This window comes from Taeniopygia guttata, chromosome 1, assembly GCF_048771995.1.
Source record: "Taeniopygia guttata chromosome 1, bTaeGut7.mat, whole genome shotgun sequence".
Taxonomy (NCBI): Eukaryota; Metazoa; Chordata; class Aves; order Passeriformes; family Estrildidae; genus Taeniopygia; species Taeniopygia guttata.
The window spans coordinates 29,489,269-29,512,245 of NC_133024.1; the positions used below are offsets into that span (position 1 = coordinate 29,489,269).

A 22,977-nucleotide genomic window follows, 5' to 3' on the forward strand; every position below is an offset into this window, starting at 1 on the left:
GAGGCAAACCTCACAGAGCTCCCACCTCCCACCAGGAGCTCGCTGACAGGCGGATATCCCAAGATTCAGCAAGAAAAGTTTCCAAAAGCTGGAACAGGAAAAGGCCATGCTGGAGTCGAGTTTTACATAAGAAGGGGGAAGGCAGGAGCCGCCGGTACCGCGGGCGGCAGCGAGCGGGGCTGTCAGCCCCTCAGGCGTGCCCGGCGCGCTCCCAGCCCCTCACGCCCGCCGCACCTCGGGGTGCGCAAGGCCACGGCACAGGCAGCCCCGCCGGCCAGCAGCGCCGTCCCAGGGGTGCTCTCCCCGGCAGCCGGGACAAATCCATCCCCAGCCGCAGCCATCCATCCGCTCCCGTGCGGGATGGGCACCGCGGGCTCCCCGGCCGAGAGCAGCACCGCGCAGGCAGACGCCGCTGGGTTCGTCTCATCCCTCTGAACTAACTTTCCTGTTTCCGCAAAAATCACACAGGCAGCGGAGGGGGTGAGGGGGGTTATTGTTTCCAGCAAACACTCCTCACCGCTACGAGCCACCCGCGCCCCCATCCCGCTGGGACCCCGCCGCTCCCCAGCATCTCCAGCGGCCGGGCCGGCATCCCGCGACCCCCGCCCCGGGCAGCCCCCGGCACCCCCGCCCCGGGACGCCCCGCTGCTGCCGCCTCCCCTCTGCCGGGGCCGGGAACCGCCCGCGGGACCCCGCCGCCCTCGCCCCCCGCGGCGCCGGCTCTCACCCGCGCGTCCCTGGGCCGGGCCGGATGGGGCCGAGTGCTGGGGGAGCGGCGGAGGTAGGGCAGGACACGGCCCCAGCTCCTGCCAGCGGAAACGGGAGGAGGGGCTCGGACCGGCGTTACCGAGCGGGGAGGAGCTGGGGGCGCTGCCCAGGGGAGGCTCCAGCTCCGCGGAGGAGGGAAGGGAAGGATGGAGGGAGAGAGGGAGGGATCCCTCGCCCCACCCGCTCCGTCCTGCGCCCGCCGGAGCCCCTTTGGCAGAGCTCTGCCTGCAACCCGCCCCGCTCCCTCTGCCGCCCGCGGTACCCTCCGAGAAACCCCTGGGGTGGGCGCCAGGAGCATACCCCGGCGCACGCTCCCGGGGCTGGCGGGATGCGCCGGGCGGGGGGCACCGCCCGTCTGCCTCAGCTGCCCCTGGCCCGAGGGACCCGCGGCGGGACGTCCCCTCCGGGCTCAGGCAGGCAGGGCTGGTGCCCGTGCCCGCCGGCGGCCCGGAGTGCAGCCCTGACCGCTGCTGCGAGCGGCAAACCCGGGCTCAGTAAGATGCTCGCTGGTCCGAAGCCCACAACGACTGCCAGTGTATTGCTATGGCTTCTAGCACAGCGGGGAGAGCGTGTCTGAGTGCTCCTCTGAGCTTTCTGCTGTCGCAGTAGGAGTTGTAGAAGACGGGTGTGTGTCGGTCTCCTCTTCTAGGTAACAAGTGATAGAGGACATAGCATCAAACTCTGCCAGGTGAGCGTTAGATTGGATATTAGGAAATAATTCTTCACTGAAAGGGTGTTCAAACATTGGAACAGGTTGCTCAGGGAAGTGGTGGAGTCACGATTCAGGGAAGTATTCAAAAAATGAGTATATATGGTGCTTACAGACTTGTTTTAGTGGTGGACACAGCAGTCCTGGGTTTATGTCTGGACTCTTGGACATCTTTTCCAATCTTAATGATTCTTATCTGTGAGACAGGGCCATAAGGGAGATCTGATCACACAGAAAGTCCCCACCTGCCTTCCTCTGGGTGTCAGTGAAGTGCAACAAAAACTGAATGAAGTCAATTTCAAACACTCTCTCGGGCAGAAGAATCTCTCAAGTTGTCCCAGCAGAGCTGGGGAAGATTTTGCCATGGACCACTAAGTGAAGTGTTATGTGCTGGGGAAACAGCCTAGAACTGGGGCAGAGATGCCTACAGAAGTAAAGCAGTGCCATTATAGACATGGGCCTCCTGAGAGGAACTGTTTTACAGCTTATGAAGAGCAACTCAAGGCTTCTGTTTTTGCAGAAGAAAGATCTGTTTCACATCCCAAAGTCCCCTGTGTATTCTAATTTCCTTCGCTGCTGTCACACTTCTCAGTTCAAGGGGATGTCCACATCAAATATATTCTCTTGTACCTTCCATCATGTCCTAAGTGGATTTTTATAAACTGCTTGGTTCAACAGACTCTAAGCATCCTGGTGGAAGTGCTGCCAGCAACACAACTGTCCTTTGCTGCATGTTTGTTTCTCTCCCTCCCAGAAGAGAAGCATGTGCAGCAGCTCTCTGTTAGTCATTTATTTGTGTGCAGAAGTACACAAACATCGCTGTGTGTTTACCTTAAAGCAAGCAATGAAAGAAATACATCATGCAATGCACCAAGAGATAAAGAGATCAGTGGAGAGAACTTCTTGGGTTCCAGACTCCAAGAAGGGTCCCTCTCCTGGATGCTGTAGCTCTAATGCAGAAAATTCCATTAGACCTGAGGACTGAAGGATCTTCATTCCAGAATTGATGCCAATCTTTAGTAACTTAAACTTTGGAAATAAACAACAACTTCCTGAAAGACAACCAGCACAGGAAGTCAGCAGAAAATGAGAACACATTTGACTCTTTTCATGGTGGTGTTATTGTTGGTTGGTTGTTCACTCCAAAAAAAACAGCATGATGTTTTGTTCTTTACCTTTTGCATAAGCAAAGCAGCTTTATACCCGGGTATATGGGATTTCTATAGTTCAAGTCAAAGTGAGAAATCAATATGTGAAATCAAATCATCGTATGGTGTCTACCTTGGAAAAAAAGGTAAAAAGTGCACAGGAAAAAAAACCATATATGGGAGTTTTGTATGAACCTGATCATTTAGGGAAGAGCTTGAAGATCACTCTGAAACTGAGGATTGGAGTGGCTGATGCTGTAGATGCACTTTGTACCAAGGAAACTGCAATTATCTGCAGGTCTCTTCTCAATTATGCCATTAAGTTTTGGAAAGTAGCCTGTTGGACCTATGTTTCAGCTTCAACTAGCTGTCTTCCACATGCACCTGAATCTTAATGTGGGGGCACTCTGATGTTGTCCATACAGTGAGGAACAGAAGGAGCTATACCTCATCAGCATCTTCTCCCAGGCAACCAGCAACAGGACAAGAAGCCACAGTCTTAAGCTGCACCAGGGGAAGTTTAGGCTAGGCATTAGAAAAATTATTTTCACCAAAAAAATGGTTCAGCATTGGAATGGGCTGCTCAGGGAGGTGGTAGATTCACCATTCTTGGAGGTGTTTAAAAAAATTAATGTGGCACTTAGTGCCATGGTTTAGTTGATAAGGTGGTATTAGGTCATAGGTTGAACTTGACCACCTCAATAGTCTTTTCCAACCTCATTAATTCTGTGATTCTGTGTACCTGAATCCATGGCATCTGACCAACAAACCTGAAGGCTACATGCAGCTTTTGAGAACAGCTTTGAGTAGATGCATTTGAAGCATCAAGAAAGGGATGCTTTCCAGTGTAATTCACAGGATGTACCTCCTCTACTGTAATAGCAAGTCTGTGGCTTTGGTCCCAGCCACCAATTTCAGATAAAATAATAACATGACAAAAAGCTAAGTGCTGTGGGGAAATTAAGGAGTTTGAAAATCAAAGTATTTGCTTCTTTTTTTTGACAGAAAGAGATCATCCATCTAGACTTTTAAACTTTACTTATATTCATGTTCTTTCCATCATTATTGCTGTATTTTGCACCTGAAGGAGATAAGGGGGGTTGCTTTTCTTGGAAAATGCTATATTAGTTTTCCTCAGAATGGGCACCAGTACTTTCATGGAGTCAAAATTGGGAGTCTTGACTAATTGCTGAACCAGCATGTTAAATGCAGGCAACCATGGCTTCCAGTGTAGTGATCTGGATCTGGTGTCCAAGAGGTTTGGGACTGCACCACGGTCTGTGAGGTTACAGACAGAGCTGTGGTCACCCTAAGCTTCTGGCTAGCCTTCCCTCAGAGAGTAGCCCTGATCTTGCCATTTCATTACAAGCATGCAAGTTGTCTGTTGCCTTCCTGCTTGGTTTTGATGTAGACTCTGCTTGCAGGATTGGTGAAATAGCATAACCCCCTAGCAGCTTCTTGAAGGCTCAGCGTGTGTTCTTCCTGCCCCTTCTACAGCTCTAGAGCAAGTTTGAGGGTGTTCTCACCTGTCTGAATTGGTTCTTATTCTTTGCTGAAACCACACAAGATCTTCAACTCCTTCATCCAGTCCAAGATGTCAAGGAAGCAAGACAAAAATGAGCTGGATAATGGGGAAAAAAAAACCAAACCTGGGAAACCATTGCACCAAAGGCTAAAGCATGTGTGTAATACTCAAGGAAATAATGATCCTTGGGTCTATATATTGAAGTAGAAAGATATTTAAATTTAATCCCTACCTTTGTCTCTAGGCCTACCTACATGTTTTCTTTGTTGGCAGTGTCAGCTTTAGAAGTTCCCACCCCCTCACCACGGATACATGAATGAATTCAAATGAACTTGTCTTACCTGAAGTGTTCCTTTTTGCTTTGAAGTGCAGATGAAAGGAGGGCTCCTGACTTGCCTCGTTCTGTGTGGCTCAGACCCATGGCCTGTCTTATCTCATAAGACTATCAGTAAATGGAATCATTTTAATAATTCAGTTTGACATGATTCCACAAGCAGATGGAGCTGCACAAATTAGGGCTGATAAACTGAAGCATGTACATTAGAAAAAAAAAAAGGGAATCAGTTAAATGGAAACTTTTAAGCGCTTTGTTATAAAGAAAACATGGATATTTAGATCTCTGTTTTGTCACTTTACCTTCTAAGGTCCCAGCATTGTGGCTGTAAAGTGACATGGGGAATCAGCTTTTAATGTTTCATCCTTTGATTTTACAGCAAGTTCTTACAGGTTAAGTTAATAATTCTGGTATTTCTGCCCCAACAGAAATTAAACTTGTAAGACATTCCGATATCCTCATTTTTTGTTGGTTCTTTAGAGCTCAATTTAGCCTTTCCTCTTGAAACTAGGCTATCTCTTTTTTTACATATGCTGCTATTTTGTGTTTGTTTTGCTTCATTTTTAGCAAAATTGCAGCTGGCTCTTAGTTCGATGCAGTGTCTGGTTTCTTCTGGTGGAATTCCAAGAAAGGAAGCCTTGGGGACAGAGAGCTACAGTCCTTCCAGTCTTTGAAGTATTTTTGCATGGATCTCACCCATGCTGCAAGGGGTCAGAAGCCTTTCAGTCCAGATCAAAATTTCCAGTACTTCTTTTGCCTCTTAGCTTTACTAATCTTCTTAATCTCTTGGCCTACATAAAAGTGAGCTCTCCCAGACAAACAAATTTTCTTTTCCTTTCTCCACTGAGTTTCACAGGCAGGTAGATATTGCCTGCTAACCCTGGTTATTGACACCAGCGAGCTGTGAAATCCAAGAACAAGCACAGAAAAGAATACTGTCAGAGAAGAATCTTGCACTGGTATTAAGTTGAAAATAAACCCTGCATAAGTGTCCCAAAATCAACTGTGCAAAGATTTCCTCTGTTTCTCAGCCTGTTGGTTCATGTTTACTACCTTGATTGCATCTGAAAACCACTTAATGTGGTTTTATTCATAATCAGCTAATGGACTAAGTGGACTTCTAGGGCTCATCTTCTTCAAGGTTTGCTGTTGTGGTGCAACCTGTCAGTGAATGCATGCAAGGCACCAAGCTCATGTTTGCAGCAGAGTACTAATACACATCATAAGGAATTTTCCATTGCTGGGGACTTTCTCTGCCCTTCTCAGTACAGGCTTCATTTCAAAATATTGTCTGCATTGGCCAAAATTACTTTTCCCAAGGGTCAGTCTTTTTTCTTATTAGCAAGGTTTTTTTTTGATTTGTTGCCTGCTCCACACATGGTTCAGAGATCAGGAAGGAAATTGCACAGGGCTGAAACAGGCAGGTGCATGCATCAGCAATGGACTGTAGACAGTTGGTGCCATTCATACCTATGTGACCAGATGGAGGGGCTGCCTGGTTTGCAGAGATGTAGCTAATTCAGTCCTGGGTGGCTTGGTCACCTGGCTGGGACTAGCAATAACACCCAATGGATGGGCAAGGGCAGCCTGTGCTTGCATGGATTTTTCATGTGTAGCATAGAACAGCAGGTATTTCAAGATGCTTTCTTTTCTAGGTGTGCTTGGCTCATCTTTCTCCAAGCTTGACTGATTCTGGTTACCAGCCATGCAGATCTTAAAGAAAGCTATTGGCATCTGTGTGTCTGTATTACTGTTTGGAAGTCTGTTCTTGAAGGTATTTCTTCACCTTGGAGAGAGCAGGCAGAGCAGGAACTTGGTGCAGATTTTGCTTAATAGGTGCAAGCAAATTTTCTGTTCTTGACCATCCACTTTTAGCTCCTGCCCAGAGAAGGTTAACAGCACTAGCCCTGCAAGGTCCTTAAAAGTAGCCTCTGAGAATGCAGCATCTGCAAGATTGGGGGGGAAAAAAATATATGGAGCACTTTTCCCATAACAGGAAAAAAACCATCCTTCTCCAGCTTTGACTTCATGGCATCATCTTTGCTATCCTCCTTACACTTATCCTTTCCTTCCCATTCTTTAAAGCACAGGGTTCACCTGGTGAAGACTCATCCCTGTCAGGGACCTCCCACATGCAAATGGCAACCCACACTTTTACAGTTACAACAGATCAACTGGCATGCAGTTGCTTAATGAGGAAGTAAAGTCAATTCGTCTCCCTTCCACATTAAATTGATTGTCCAGGCCACACGACTCTGCCTGGCCACCCAATAAATTTTCTGTTCAACAGCTGCCAGAACATCATGCAAACCACCTCTTCCCTCTGAGCAACGTGAATGGCTGCATCTTTCCCTCACATCAGCAGCATTGTGGGGACCAAGATTATTGCCTCTCAGCGACTCCTCTCTGAATAGACAACCTCAGTTTACAAGTAAAGCAGAGAGGCTGTGTTTGATTGCCTTGGAAACACAGAAAGCTAAGCTGTTTTCACTCTTCTCTCTCATTCTTTCGCTCCAGTTTGCTCACCAAACAACATCCTGTGAAATACTTGTGCATCTCACTGTCTGCGACTAACAGGTGGAATAATTTGACCTCTGTAAATAATTATTTTGTGGGTGCACAAGAGCACAGACTGGCTCACTGAGCATTGGTAGCTGTGCAGGGAGAACAGAAGCAAAAGCAGCAAGAATTATTTCAGCCTGTAAAGTCATCAGACTTGATACATAGAGGAAATCTACTGGGCAGGACAACATGATTTAACAAACCAAATTTTTTAAGAATAATTTTATTTAAAACACAAAGGAAAGATTGGTCTCCCACTATCATGCATGGAAGAGAGGGAATAAGAAACAAACCTCTAACAGGGCAAGGCTGAATGAGCCTGTGACTGCACAACTGCTGATGTGGCCAGGCAGTTGTGTAGGATATATGTGCAACCTCTACACACAGGCACATGACTGTATGTCTAACTGACACCTATATAAATAAATGTATGGGAACCACGTCTGTGCACGTGTTGGCTTTCAAATGAATGTTTATGAGTGCACACACTCAGACCAGGTGTAGTATGAGCATCTTTAACCTGTTCATACGTGATCAGAGTTGTGGAAGCTGCTGCCATTGCCACTGCCCCAGCTGTATGCTCAGGTGTGTATGTTCCTTTTACGTGTGTGATCACACTCCGGGTGTGCACTGTGGGAAATGCTTTTCACAGGACGCTGATCGTGGTGAGACCCTAAAGCAGTCATTTGCCTCTTTCCATGACTCCAAGTCTTTTTCCCATTTGCACAAACCTGGAGATGGAAACTTCACTCTATCAATTACAAACCAGCTCAGAGGTAGTTTTCTGAAAATACACAATATCTGCAGTTTATTTTTCAGTTTGGTTTGGGGAGGGGCAGGGGTTGTTCAAGCACAGACTTTTTTCTTAGACATGCATTCCATGGACAACTCAGGGCAGAGAGTCTCTAGTCCTTCACCAGCCGATAGATGTGATGTTGGGCACCGTGGTCACTAGTTGATACTTCAAAAACATATGCTATGCACAGCAAGGTCTCCTGTGTGTCCCTGTTTGTCACAACCTAGACAGAAAAGGAGAAGAAGCTGAAATGGCAACTGCTATTTCTCTGCTTACATGTTCCAACACTTTTAACATAAAACAGAGAGTCAGTAATAGACAAAGAACAGAGAAGTGCAGGATTGATACACAGCTTGGCTCACAAACCAGAACACTTTTGCATCCTCAGAACCACAATGCAGTGAAGAGACAGGGAGATGATGAAAAGTGCACCATGAGGAAAAGTCCACTGTGACCAAGCAGTGATCACATCAGAAAACGCAGGTTCTCTACTTCCCACCCTGGTGTTGCAGAGGGAAAGTGTTTCACAAAAAAAAAAAAAAAGCTCTTTTTGTTCTGTTTGTTTGGCATAGAGAGACCCCCCTCCTGTGGCACACACACTCCTGTTCACACATATATTGATATATCACAGCCACAAACAGTTGTTTTCCTTCTTCTGCTCTTGCTTGTCAATGGTAGACACAGAACATGAGGATTAAAGAGTATATCTGCTTTTACAGGAGACTTACAGATTTGACTCCATTACACCTCCCATTCCATACACTGTAGATGTTGGGAGAAGGAGGGCTGCTACACACATGCATTCTTACAGAAGCTCCTTTTTTGCAATGTTTTTTCTATGGCCCCTCAGGACCCTTTAGTGTCTCTACAACATGACAGCAGCATGGTGAAGGAGCAGTGCTGTCCTAGTTTCTGCAGCATGCACTAGGTGGCACAGACAAGAGAAATATTGCTCTCAGAACTCCTAGCTCAGCTTCTCTCTCTCTGTCACTGCACAACTTTGCAAATTCTTGTCACTTGAGTTTGTGCCATAGCTAAAGTTCTCTCCTGCTGGAGGAGACAGATTTTTATCAGCAGCAGCACAAACTCAACTGCAGAAGAAAACCATTCCAGCTGGAGGCTTGCACTGTTCCAAAGCCCATTGTTCTTGTGAAAACAGGGGAAAAATAGCTGTTTTCAAACTTCCTTATTCATTTTAGCAGTCTGATTTTGGTCTATTCTGTTTTCTTTTCTTACTTCATGAGTGGATTTGCAGTTGAAGTCCTTCTGCAAGATCCAGAACATCCAGGTGTGCTAAGGCACTGGGCCCTTTTCTGAAAAATGAGTTTTCTGAAATCTTGGAGTTCTAGATCCAGAGAAATGTGCAAAGCAAAGATAAATGATGCTTGTGGGATTAGGGGTACCTAAGCTCATAAAAGGGTTTAGAAAAAAATATAATTAGACTTGCCTCAAAGGTGGTAGTGGGGACTGAGGACTACCAACATGCCTTACATTATGCATTTTTCAGCTCCACGGTGGGGAGTGGGGAATGCTCAGGCTGCTGCTCAGGGAGCAGCAGTTTCATCTTGCACAGTACTGCAAAGGTAGTATGTGCCAGCACCCATATGGGACATGCCATCGGTGTCAGAAGATAAGGGAAGGACTTGAGACTTCTCAGAACATAAAGCCCCCGAGGAATTATAACCATGTGACAGTTTTTTTCTTAGAATTTATAGGAAATGAGGAAATTCCTGACTGAGGAATGAAACACGCAGAAGGCAGCTACAATGTTGCCCAGAATGGATTACAGCACACAGGTCTTCCATCTGTCTCTGCCCCTCTCATGCTTTTGCTCATCTAAAAGAACTCTCAGCATTTACACTCCTCATTTCTTCCAGATGTTTAAGATCTTAATACAAGCATGAAAGAGTAAACTTAATGCCCTGTGATGTATATTATTAACCTCATGTTTTATAGCTGATGTGTCTGAGGCACAGCAGTGAAATGAGTTGCCTGCAGTTATTCAGGATCTTCAGAGAATGGAATGAAAACCACTTTGATTTCCATTCTTTCACACAGCCACCAGCATCTCTTCTACTAACCCAGCCTCACATTCTCTAGGCAAAGATCTATGATGCCTCTTACAGAGGTGAACACAGAATTCAGTCCATTAGAAAAATCTGCCTTTTAAGCTGTTTGCCCCCTTCCCAAATTTAGGCTGCATCTGAGCCTGGAAAGATGTTGGGAGTATAACAAAACCGGAAATGGAAATCTAATTGCTGGAGCCTTGTAATTCTGACTTATCTAGAGGTTGCAGTGTTTCAGAAGGTGTCACAGAGCTTCCCCACAACATACCGCTTCCTTTGCATGTCTCTGTACAGGTCCCAGATGGTCCTGAGGAAACTACTTTCTTTCTCCCCTAATATTGTCAGTGAAGAACTCTTCCCATAGAAAAAATTTATAGCAACCCAAAAGTGCCCTTGTGTGTTTTTTACCTTGTAAAAAGGGCCAAGGCACAGAAAGGACCTCAATATTTGTTAAATAGTGGTATGAGCATTTTCTTCACTGACTTTTTCATCTTTCCTTTGTCCTTTCACTGTTCCTTTGTCTCTCTGCCTCATGAGCTCTTCCTTTTTCTTTTTATTTCTCTCTTACCCAGGTCTCTCAAATCCTTTTGCTGCTCCTCTGCATGAGTTATTATCTCTAGAACTCCATAAATGGTCTTGAAGTGCAATACACATGAAAGTCAGAAAGTTCAATTAGATGCTGAGCTATAAAAGGAAATCTGCTTTGGCTCTCAACAGTGAACTCCTGAATGGTGCTTACATGTTGCCAAGTTGCAATGGAAACAACTGAAATTCCTACCTGTAAGATAGTGAAGTTCTCCAGCACACTGTTCATCATGTACTTCTCGGGAAGGTGCTTGAGTTTATGGATGAAGTTGATCATGTATTCGCAGAGAGGGGAGCGGTGGATGCGGTAGGAATAGTGTCCGTTTTCATAGCGTGCATACTCTGTCTGCAAGGCAAAACACAAAAAGGGGCTCAGAACAGAAAAATTACAGTGGCACTGTAATTTTATAAACAGTGACCACAGTGCTTTTCACCAAGGTCAGTCCCCTTGAGTCCTCCAAGTTCTTTTACTTGATTTCTTGTTTTCTTTAGAATGGTGGTACTGTGCAAGATGAAAGTGCTGCTCCCTGAGCAGCAAACCCTCAAAGCACTGTGAAAGGTAACTAAGAGGAACAGACCATTTGACACCTACACTACAGTCTGCATCTCTACCAGAAAAATACTAGGTGTGAATAAACGGAAAAAGTTAATAACTACTGTTTTAGCAAGACCAGGAAGTAATGATAGTAATACTATGCTCAGGATGCTTTATGGGTAAAAAAGACTAAAGCCTTCTGGTACCTGTGTGAGAGAACATAGAATTTATGCCCCCCACTTAGGAAAGAGTCTGGCCAATGATAGACACAGGGATATTTTTGCTCACATTCACACCTTAGCTCCTGTATATTTTATCTGTCTTTGAGGAGAAATTGAGGCCATATTCTATGATTTCACACCAGACCCTTAAATGCCTGTAACCTTCTTTCACCCCAGAAGCTTGGTCTTCTTTCATGTGCACCATAACACCTTCCTTTAGCCCCTCTATCCCTTTGCAAATACTTAACCCAACTTCAGGCATGTTATGCCTATCGTGACTGGAGATGGGTTTTGGGGAAGGATGCACCTTGAACTGGCTGCTGACATGAGAACACCTGGTGCTCTGCACATAGATGCTTCTGCATCCTAAGGCTCCTTGAGAAACAGGACAGCAGGAGGCATATCAAAGCAGCTCTCTTAGCAGCTGAATGTGGAATCAAACAGAATTTCTTCAACGCCTGTTCTATGCATAACACAGTTATTTGCAGTTGCTCAAGCTGAAGTGTATAAGCTCCAAGTCTAATAAAACTGTTAAGACTATAGTCTGTAAATTACTACAGTCAAATTAATAGCTATAGTCTATAAATGATCTGTTTAAAAACACTGGTGAGAGTGAGGTGTTGCTTATGTTTTCACATTTCTGGACTATAAAACACATCTATGTTCCCTAGCTTTCATTTGCTTCCCAAAAAACCCCAGAGAACTGGCAGAGCTAAGAGTTGTGCATATTTACATCTCCTCAGAAACTGAGATTTAAGGGAAAAGTAGCAAACACTAGCAGACCTTCAGCGAAATCCTAAGACGGCCATTTTGCAGGCTGAGTGATCTTATATCTATGGCATCCATCTCCCTGACAAGAAGCATGAGATATATTTTGCCTTGAGATACAAAATACTTGAAGTGGCAAAACGCCAGCCAGAGGGAACCTTGCACCCAGGTGTCTGCTCCTTACCTCTACTTTCTCTACCACCTGCTTTCCAAAGGAACACACTTTGGTGGAACAGGTAATGACCATGTTTTCTGGGCTCTCATACTGGCTGGAAACACCATAGAAAGATCTGGATTCATCTTCAATATTGGTATTCAAATCAGCCTGCCAAGAAAAAGAACCCAAAAAAAAAAAAAAAAAAAGATGGTTATCAATAGATGGTTTGGCATTTTCTCACCATTACCTCCCCAGCTCCTTAAGCAGACCAATGTGTGGGAGCAAGCGGGAGAAATCTGAAGAGTATTGAATAAAATCCTACTTCCACTTCAGAAAATGGTGTGGATTTGCATACACATTGAGAAAATCTGGTGGAATATCCTCCTAACATGAAAAACATAACGCAGTTGAGGTACTCACAAAGCATGGGGAGAGCAGACTGCAGAGACAGAGCAGTGCAACAGACAGGTTAGACTGGGCTGACTCACCAGGGAAGGAAAATAATGGTAAAGCAACAGTAATAAATTTTTTCCACCCTAAGAACATAGTAAGGGAAAAGAGACAGCAGAGAAAAGGAATGTGTGAGTACACACATATATCAGGCTCAGGTACTACAAATGTAAATAGACAGGATGCAACATAAGGAATGTAGGCTACTGATGGATCTAGCCGAGTTACACCTGAATTCAAACCCATCTCCAGTAGCAGCCACAGTTTTCAAATGTGGGTGCCTAAGGCTGGCCAAACAAAGTCTCCTGTTGGGACAGAACTCATAAAAATCCTGGCTGTCTGAAGCTTCCACCAGGGGTCATTCCAACCGCAGTTATGAAACAAGCAGCTGTTCCCTTAAGCTCTAGAAACACTACAGGTGTGTGGGAATGCCCAGCTCAGCTCCTTCCCCTTCAAAACTGAAAGGGCAGAGCTTCTCTGTGCTCCACAAGCCCATGTGCTAATTTACATCAGCAAAAGGCAAGGATCAGGTCCCACAGGCTGCTCCAGAGCTTTTTATTCTTCCTGATGAGCTAAGGGAAGAGAAAACTGAAGAAAATGTGTTCCTCCTACAGTGAACACAGTGTGATTAAGACAGCATTAGATGCCCTTCTAGCAGGGTTTTCCTAACCAATGTCAATGAAGAGTTTTTATTTGAGACCTGGACCAGCACTAAGGACAAGCAATGTGGTAGAACTGGACCACCACAGTAACGAATGCCCCTCTTTCTTTGCCATGCAAAATAACTGTCTCTTAAGGGCCATGAGATAATAAATACTGTTAACTTAGTTGTCTTAAGGAGCAACTTCACAAAAGGTTTAGGTCAGTCTAGAAAGCGACAGTCAAGTTTTCTCCCCTTCTGTAGACACGTGAGCTTGCTGCTGCCTTTGTGGCACCACAGAAGAAAAGGCACAAAGCATGCCTATTTTCATAGTAACATATACTTGTGTTGGCTTGAGTCTCTTGAGGAACTGCACCTCAGAGTTGTAGTTTGATGATGCCAGGCTGGTCCTGACCCCAAGAGAGAGCAGTCTCAGTCTTCCAGAGCTGTTTGTGCTTCCCCATTCCTGCTGTACTGACACACATCTCTGTGGCTGTATTACAAGGGTCACTGAGGAATTGCTCAGTTAGTTCTCAGTGGGATCAGTTCCCTGGCCTGATTCAGAAACACCTGTGTGTGTTCAAACAAAGAATGTGTTGGGAGGATGGGCGGCAGCAGGGATAGCAGAAGGCAGGACAGCTTATTCTTATGGCTATGCTGAAGACCTCAGTATTAAATAACTGTAGTTATGCAGCTACTTTCGTTGTACCACAAATGTACCTGTATTAGAGAATAGCAGTATTACTCCATTCTGGTTTAAGTTTTTACTAAGTTACTGTAATACTGCAATACTCACTTCCATGTCAATGCCATCAACTGTATAGTTTATTTCACCCACACTCCAACTTTCTAAATAAAGATTAACTTCTTCCCTTGTCCAAAGAGGAACTAGACTAGGAGTCCTCCACAATATTTTTCTGCTATTTGCCTTGGGAGTGATAAACAAAATGTATGGACTTGATTCTGCTCTTCCAAAGAAATTCTCCCACTGAATCAAAAAGAACAAAAGGTCAAGGCTACAGAAGCTTGGTCAGGTCACTGCTACATAAACACAGCAGAGGCTCTCATTGCAGAACCAGACAAACATTTTCAGGGTCTCACTAGTAAAGTTAAGGCTACATTCTCCAAAATACTCACTGGTAAAATTAAAAATTAAATACACTCAATAAGAGGCAAAGCAGAAAGATGCTAGGTCCACTTAATGAGAAAAGCTTCACTAGCCCTAAGAAGCCACTCTAGGTGCATCTGCAGTTTGACAAACCTCCCATCAGAAGGCCAGACTAGAATTCCACAGCCAATTAACATCAAATTAATCAATATTAATGGCAAAACTATGGTAATACCGTTTGAATTAAGGAGCTGTCACCATTCATTGACACTATGTACAATCAGGTACCTGGAAGCCCTGTTGCAGTGGAGCAGCAGGATCATGTTGGAACTCCCTCACATTTACACTGCACATTTTATTCTAAAGCTTGTCCCATATTATGGGCTAGGACAGTCAGACATGGAGTGATCAGTCACCAGGACCTGTGTACCCACCTCCTGTCACCTTTGCAGATCTCATAAACATACATACAGGGAATTTCAGCAACTCCAGGGAATTACAGTATCAGTTTGCTGAGAGCTTCAGTTCATTTGCCAGAGAATGCAGCTGCAGACACTGCTGGCCATAGAGTTACAGCTTTTTCCCTTATTTACAGCTGCTGGTTCCTGCCTTCTTAAGGAAGGCACTGGCCACTGTACCAGAGATTATTTAGCACACACATATCTGCTCCTGAACTATTTGCAACCTGGTTCATACATGTGAACTGAAAATAGCAATGCTATACATGAATACAAGACCAAGAAACAACTGAGGAGTGGAACTCCAATCTCGTAGCTTTCCCTGCTGTGGAGATGATTACCTCCTGAAGGGAGACAAGACAGAAAATTGAGGAAGAACACTGTAATCTGCCATAGCCAAATTAACTTCTAAATGCCAACAGGACACCGGGGTAATTCACGAAAGGATGCAGTTAAAACTTCTCAGGATTGCATGACAACAAGACCATAATGACCAAAAGAGCTACTGCATTTAGCTTAATATCTAAAAACACTACGGCCTTCATGCCTAGATTCCTATGAGCTCCTCACAACACCTAGACCATCAGGACTACGTTGCTTCTCTAAAGAAAACCTTGTGTTCAAGAACATCCAGTCTTGGAGTGAGCACCCAAGGTGAGCATAGACAGGTCTGACTGTGTCTTACTGTGTCTAGTACATTCTAGTACATTCTGAAAAGACGCAAGGAAATAATAGTGACTATGATTCAAAGGAAATTCATCTACCAAGAACTCCATCAAGCAGGAGAGCTAATCTTCACTTTATAGTCTGGGAATGTGTAGAATTTTTTAATATGTAACTGGATGTAACTAGAACCCAGGTGCCTCAACTCCTCTCTGGCAAATGCCCTAGTATGTCCAACAACAAGTGAGATGAGTCTTAAATACATTCCTTACCCCAGCCTAGGCAGCGAAAGGAGACATAGGCAGGATTTAGGAAAGTCTCACTGAGGGGGCTGAGCTGCCTGGCCCTCCAGGCTCCTACTTGCCACTGCTAGAACAGGATGGGACTGCGGGGGCAGCAGCAGCAGCATTCAGGCTGTTGGGTGGTGTCCAGCATTCAAACACCTGTTCTCAGTCTCTTTTACAGGCAAAGGTAGAAGATCAAATAAATCAGGCATATTACAAGCTAAATCTGAATTATGAGCCACCAAATGGAGCATACTACTTTTTCTGAAAAAGTCAGAGCTCTTGCTTTCTGTCCCAGAAGTTCCAGATGCAAAAACCTGAGCACACTCTGGCATAGCAGAAATCTGATGTGTTCAGCTTGCTGTGCAAGCTCTGCACAGATGACACACTTATCCATAGCTTGCCCAATGACTTCCAAATGTGCTGAAACTACAGTCACTGAGGTATCTGCGATACAGCACTTCCCAGATATTCATATACTGCATGCAAGAGTGAATCTGCCTGCTTGGGGGAAAACATCAACCATTTCCTCCTTTCCAGAGAAGCAAGCAAAATGTTTAATTACCTACAAGACAAAATTTCTAGATGGAAAAGAAGGGATTTGTTCTGGGAAGAGCATAGTAGCCCTCTACGAGTTAATATGCTCCTCCCTCCCCTCCATCTCTGGAAAAGATTATTTGAAAATTCCTCAGCAATTCAATCTTTCAATCTGCCTTTTGCTGCTATTAATTTCTACACTGTTGAATACTGTAGGGGACAACTTTGTTGGAAGAAGTGCCATTGCCAGAGTCCCTTTACATAAGGCAGCAACTGGAGGTGGTGCTGGTGATGGCAGGTGAAATTAATGTGCGTAAAAATCATAAAATTCTCTGTTTCTAGCTGCTGTCTTATTTGCTGCCTGAGAAATAACAAGAACAGAATGGATGTGGAGACCAAATTGCCATCTCTTGCTCTCCAGACAGTGTCATGATTGAAAGCATCTAGTGGGCAAGGCAGGGTGCTAAGGGCAATTTGCACTGCTGCTGTTTTGACTGGATTTGCTTATGACAGGAGAGAAGCCAAGTGCAGGACAGCACTTTCCAGCCCACCCCTTCAGCACTTTCCCACAAAAGTATATTCCATTTAGCTGAAAGAAGACGCTCAGTGATTTGACTGCCTACCACCAAGAAGAAATTACTACATACATTCTTCACAGGCAGGACAGGGCTCCCAAGAAATTCCCCTGATTCATGTCTCTGCAGATGGTTGCTTTGTGCAAAGTACTACCTGCCCTGAATTCCTGGTTTGCCATTTTTCTTCTGTCTTCCATGCAGAGTCTCACAACTTCTGGAAGCTCCAAGATGCAAGTGCACCATTTCTACTAATGTGCAAAGCCCTGAGAACGCCTCTTCCCCAAACTATTAATAACGAGCCATATAGGAGGAGTACATGGGGAGAAGCGAGGAACAGGTGGCAGAGATAATATTAGCCTGGAAAAGAGCAGGGCTGCCACTGCCCATGTGTTGGGAGGCTGATGTCTCACATTCATTGTCGTGTGCTAGAATGCACTTGGAGCACAGAGTAATGTCACGCAGATGTCATACACAACTTGCCAACCCAAGTCCAAAAATGAGTTCATTGTACCAAATTCCCAATTCCAAAATCAAGGAAGAATTGCAAACACTGCAACACTCCTTATGTTTCAAACTCATTAACTTTGAGCTATTGTATAGATCATTTAAAGCACCTTTGAACAAACAGAAACATCTCTTTGTCAGTCACGCTAGATACTCAGTCCCCCCTGTGGTCAGGAAACCTCAACCCTGGTGTTTAGAATTAGGCCTCTGGTACAAAACCAATCATCTGGTATACTCAATGGCATTACTGTAGCAATGGCAGGTTCATACCTTAGGTTCTTCAAGCCTAAAACTGCAGATACACAACCCCAGCTTACTCATTCCCTGTTTTTTTAAAAGTCTTTGTCACCTGCAACCACAGCTTCAACTCAGAACCTCTGAAAAATCAATCATATCTTTATGTCTCAAAGCATCCCTTCAAGAATTTAATTCTACTCACCATTTTATCCTAAAATGATGCTATAAATTCAAGAGCATATTAATTCCTTTATCCAATACATCTTTGAACATCAACAGTATATTTGCATACTTCTCCAGAGCTATCAGGCAGCAAAATGAAAAAGCACTCTGCTACAAAAGTAAGAAAATGCAGAGGGATATGAAAATTTCTACTGAAATCTAGTTTTCTTCCTTTTTTAGGTTTAATCATGCTGTAATATTGCCACCAATCAAACCTGATGTTAACTCCAGATGGGATTCAACGATGCAAGGGTACCAAAAAAAGTATCAAACAGTCAAAATATTAAGCCAAGACCAGAAATATTTCTGTCCTCATAAGTATAGAGCTGCAGAGCCCCACAACATTGTGCACACATTGGAGTAAAGCTGTTTCGAATCCTATGCCACATCTTTTTAATTAAGCCAAACTCAAGTGAGCTGATACCCTCTGAACACCAGACATCTCATGTGGGAACAGAAAAAAACCCAATTTGATGACATGCCACCATCTAAATCTTTCAAAACCCTGACAGAGGTTGGTGTGATATGGTGCTAGGCCACATTTATACTTCTGATATTAAAAACCAAGTTATCACAATCCTCAAACTGAACCACAAAAGCAGAAAATCACACTGTCAATTTTAATAAATAAAATCACAGTCGCATCATATCACAATTTCATAATTTCTCTCTCTCTTCAAGTCACAGAGTTCAAAGTGTTTCATTCTCTCTATGTTACATCTACCTCTAAGCTGTTCCTTTTGGTTCTTGAAACTTCCAAAGCACAAAAGGCAATCAATACCTTTCAAAGGGTGCCCTGTCAAAGGATAAGCTTCTCAGCCAGGTGCTGTTTTCTCTCCCAGCCAGAACAGAGCTTATCTTCCACCTTTTGTCTTGAACACCTCAGGCAGGCTTTGTTGTACTTTGCCAGGAGCTAATCCCATGAAGGGCCCAGCTCAGCAGCACAGAGACTGCAGGTAAAAAAAATTATGTGTCCCCAGAAATCATCAGCAACCAACACTCTAGGCAGGCACTTGAGAAGACGACTCCTGGCCAACATTCTCCAACTCATTTCTGGAAAGGCTAGGCTTGTGACAGCTGGGAAGTTGCATCTCAAGGTACTTAACTCTTCCTTCTGAAAGCACCAGTCAGAGGAGGCTCTCTAGTGCCACTTTGTATAAAGGGAATGAAATATAAAAGCTCATTTTTCATCATCTCACTCTGACTTGAGGTTGAATGATGTGGTAAACTCAAGGTGAAAGGCTCCAAATCCCATTACACATTCCCTCAGCAATCTACTGCACAACTGCCCTGAGCTACTATTATTTTTAATTTCATAATTCTTATGATAATATCAATCACCAAAGCTATTTTGTTTGTACCTTGAAGCACAATGGCACAGTTTTTACTAATTTCAGTTAAATCACAAAAATCCAAATTGAGTGAGTAAGCTTTTGCCAGGCTGATTTCTACCAATTTACCAGAAGTCATTTCAGTAATATATTATCAGCATAATTCAATTTCATTATATTTTTCTCTTATCTTTTGCTCTGCCAGCAGTTAGTACGCATCTGTAAATTATTAGTACTTGGATAACACAAAATGCAGCTACAAAGACAGGAGAAGAGATGGAAAAGTATTGCTTCTGGCTGAGGAGTTACACAACACTGAGAGAAGAGAATACATAAGAGTATACAGAGAATAATTCCCTCTGAATTCTTTACTTATACACGAATAAAAATTCTAGAGAGTCCAAGTCACCATTAGCAATTCTGCAGACAGTAGTAGTCAAGAACAATTCTACAGATGGACAATGTGAAAGATACATCTTGCTGCAGGCCAGAAAGTGTGCCTTGTGGGGTCAAGGAAAGATCTTGTGGTGTCAAGAAAAGTGACAGTTGTGGCTGTATTAAGTTGCCTACATGGGGAAAAATTTGTTGGGATGCAGCAGTTTTCTAACAGCCAGGGAGGTCACAGCTTTAAAAGTGACAAACTTCATAGCAAATGGGTACCCTACAAAGAGCCCTTCTCTTACCCAGAATTTGACAAGGAAGAAGGCATTAGCTGGCCCCCTTTCAAAGAGCTCCTTCAGGCCCCCTTTCTTCTCAGGGAACTTGTCATAGATCTGCCGGATATCCACTGCCTCGAGGTAGGGGTCATTGTAGCTGGGGCTTGACTGCCCAATGTGCACAAACAGGTGTTTGTTATACTGCAAAAAGAGGAAAAATATGGGATAAGAAAATAGTTCAGTATCATTCAGTACATACTGAACATCCATTGTCCTTCAAAGAAGACAACTGGAAGTCAATGAAGATAGCATTTTCTAAAACAGCAGAAGAAATCAATCGAAATATCTCTGCTAATATGAGTTCATGCTGTTCTTTCCTTCCTGTCAGTACATTCATGCTTCTTCCTTCTCTGAAACACTGTTGGATATTTTTTACTTCCTATATTCACTCCTAAATCATTGCCTCGTGCTGCTGCCATATAGTCTGAAATAACCTGAAACACAGAGTGTTACCTGTGACAGATCATTCAGTCAAACATTGATGCTCCTGTCTTATGAAGAGCCTGAAATCCCACAGCAGGTAAATACCAGGCAAATAATACTATCTTTTCTGGACTTTCCTATCTCAGCCCATCACCAGAGCACATCTCAAGATGCAGAATCAAAAGGTTTAGTGAGAGAGGCAAATCTTACTACTTCAATTTCATAGGTGGCACTGTGGAAACACAAAACTGATGCAAATTCATCACAGTTACCACCAATTTTAAGTTCTCCAATTTTAAGTTCTCCAATTTTAAGCACACCAGAGAAATACATGGATTTATGTGATTTTAACAACTTCTGATTTTGGGTTCTGTATTTGAGTCTATCTTACAAGGATGGACAGGACAGCCAGAATAGCCTGGCAGGGGCTTATGACCTCAGTGCCTTGGGCTCTGGTGTTTGAATGCCCATGACCCTGGACATGGAAGCCAGAAGCACATTGCACAGACCTGGTTCTATCACTGCTTATCCTCTAAGAGGAGGACATCTGGTGTTTCCCAAAGATGCCTTTCTATTCTCTGAAGAGCAACGAAGCAAGTAATTCCATACACATAGAGTAGTATAATACATCCATGATGAACAGGAGCTGTCCGAAGATGCAAAATTAATGAGGGGTGGAAGCAAGGTGTGTTTCTTACTGTGTCTTGGTCTTGTTGTTGTTCCAAGAATGCAGAGAACTCTAACATCCAAAGTTTGGAGCTAGCAACCCTTCGTCCTTGCCAAGCTGGTGCTGATGGGGAAGGTGAGAGGCCAGTAGGAGATTCAAACCCTAAGCACACAGGATTTATATAACAATAATTCAGAAAAAAATGGCAATGGCTTTCCAGCAGAACACCTACTGTCAAAGCTGACTCATAGTTGTCTTATGGCTTCATTCATCATGCAAAAATATCATTCACAAGGTCCTCAGTCTACCTGTGCTCTAAATGCCTTGCCAGTCTCCCTCTGCTAAGACAGCACTGCCCAGGGTCATGATATAAGAGACAAACTACCTGGATTTGATACCAGAGAAAACATGTTCAGCAATTTTAAGAGGACTTAGACAGACCCCTAAATGAGCAGTGAAATGAACTGTTTAGTATCAGAATGAGGTGTCACCATTAATCTCTCAAAATGGGGAAGCTGAAAAGACATTTGTTATTCCACTTAATGAGAAATTAGGAACACAATCATGTTATGACAAAGAACAGCGTTCTAGATTATGAAGCATGGTGGAAGACCAGTAGAGATACGTAAACTTTTATTCTCTGCTGAGCCAAGAAGAAAAAACCCCAACACAACCAATATAAAACAGGAAGAAGACAAAATTTACACGCTTCAGCTCTTTCAATAAAAGGATGAGAACAGGTAATAAAAGGAAATAATATAAAAATTGGTTTTGGCTCTTTGAAATGTTTCAATAGGTTTTGTTTTTTTAAATTAACTTTCAAGATTTTTAGAGTGCTGGCTGTTTTTGAACTTGGAATACAATTTCACAGGAAGGAAGTACATTTCCTTACCTACCTGGTATTGGAAGCGGAGGCTGTACAGCGTAAGGTTGTTGAGAAAAAGGTTTCACGCTGCAGAAGTACACAAAGAGAGGTGGTTAATAAAAACCCAACCAAACAAAAAATATTCTTCACTGACTGTTTGCTCCTCAGGGAGAAAGTGGCATGAGTGTCTTTTGAAACTTATCTTTCTGTGTGGGCAAGAGAAGGGCCATGGGCGAAGACTCAGAAAGCAGTAAGAGGCCAGGACTGGACAGATTAAGATTTCAGCAGGTGTTCAGCAGGCCCTCCCTCCAGATTTGTTTTTCTGAGATCCCTACAAGTCTCTTAACACACTGGTGCCCATTTATTTATCCTTTCCTTTCAACTACAAGTAGTTTTATATCTATGCAAGTGGATATAGATCTGGGCTGGATGCCACTCAGACTTTCAGGCCCAAATTCAGACACATTCAACATCCACAAGTAAACACAGGTTTCAGGAGAGCTCAGCTCCATTTTAACACTACCGTAAGAAAAATTAAGGTCTTTGCATTTCACAAATCTTGTAATAGCTAATGATGTTCCTCAGGCAGCAGAAAAAGTAGCAGAAGCACCTACTTTGGATGCTCACATGAAGGAATACTTACTCTTGGGAAGATCCAGCCTGGCCTGGCAATGGTCCTTGCCAAAACTGCAAGAGAACAATACATAGGTAGAAGTCACCACTCTTAGGACAGAGATGAAAAGGAAGGCTTGCTCTTTTCTGAATAAACAAACTGCAAGATCACAGACCTTTAAAGATGTGAATGAGTTCTCTTCTTTTTACATTCCTGGTTTCATTCTTGTGGAGATACTGACTGGTCTTTTTTTTTTTTTTTTAATTCTATACACTACTAGTAATGATATACAAAAAAACTGACCCAAAAGTGATCTTTAATGTTAAAAATTATGCATGCACCTTGTGCTCTGTCTCCAAAGCTTTTGTGATGCTCACTCTCTTGGAAGGACCATTTTCCCCAGGAAAGTTCCACGGGAGTTATTTTGGCAGAAATCAATACTCAGCAAATGCTCACTAAGCCCATCTCATAGGTACAGGGATGCTGACAGGCCCTTCTCTATCAAGGATT

At 43.7% G+C, this 22,977-nt stretch overlaps 2 protein-coding genes across 7 annotated transcripts in view; both read right to left on the bottom strand.

Moving 5' to 3' along the window:
* TSPAN9 (tetraspanin 9) overlaps positions 1-880 on the bottom strand; it is a 169,272-nt gene extending 168,392 nt beyond the window's left edge. The window contains exon 1 of one of the 3 annotated variants that reach the window (XM_032747271.3): positions 728-880. The gene's annotated coding sequence lies outside the window, so the exon portion shown is untranslated. The remainder of the gene's footprint in view (positions 1-727) is intronic. The other 2 variants (XM_072926270.1, XM_030267858.4) reach the window with 2 other exon arrangements.
* Positions 881-7,823: 6,943 nt separating this feature from the next.
* The window catches only part of TEAD4 (TEA domain transcription factor 4), a 51,069-nt gene continuing 35,915 nt past the window's right edge, over positions 7,824-22,977 (bottom strand). For all 4 annotated transcript variants that reach the window (XM_072926293.1, XM_032751171.3, XM_032751172.3 and 1 more), the window contains 7 exons: positions 22,498-22,541; positions 21,886-21,941; positions 21,021-21,151; positions 19,867-20,040; positions 12,202-12,342; positions 10,687-10,839; positions 7,824-8,065 (listed from right to left, as the gene is read on the bottom strand). In XM_072926293.1, coding sequence (XP_072782394.1) covers positions 7,952-8,065; positions 10,687-10,839; positions 12,202-12,342; positions 19,867-20,040; positions 21,021-21,151; positions 21,886-21,941; positions 22,498-22,541 — 813 coding nt within the window. In that variant the 3' untranslated portion in view covers positions 7,824-7,951. The remainder of the gene's footprint in view (positions 8,066-10,686; positions 10,840-12,201; positions 12,343-19,866; positions 20,041-21,020; positions 21,152-21,885; positions 21,942-22,497; positions 22,542-22,977) is intronic.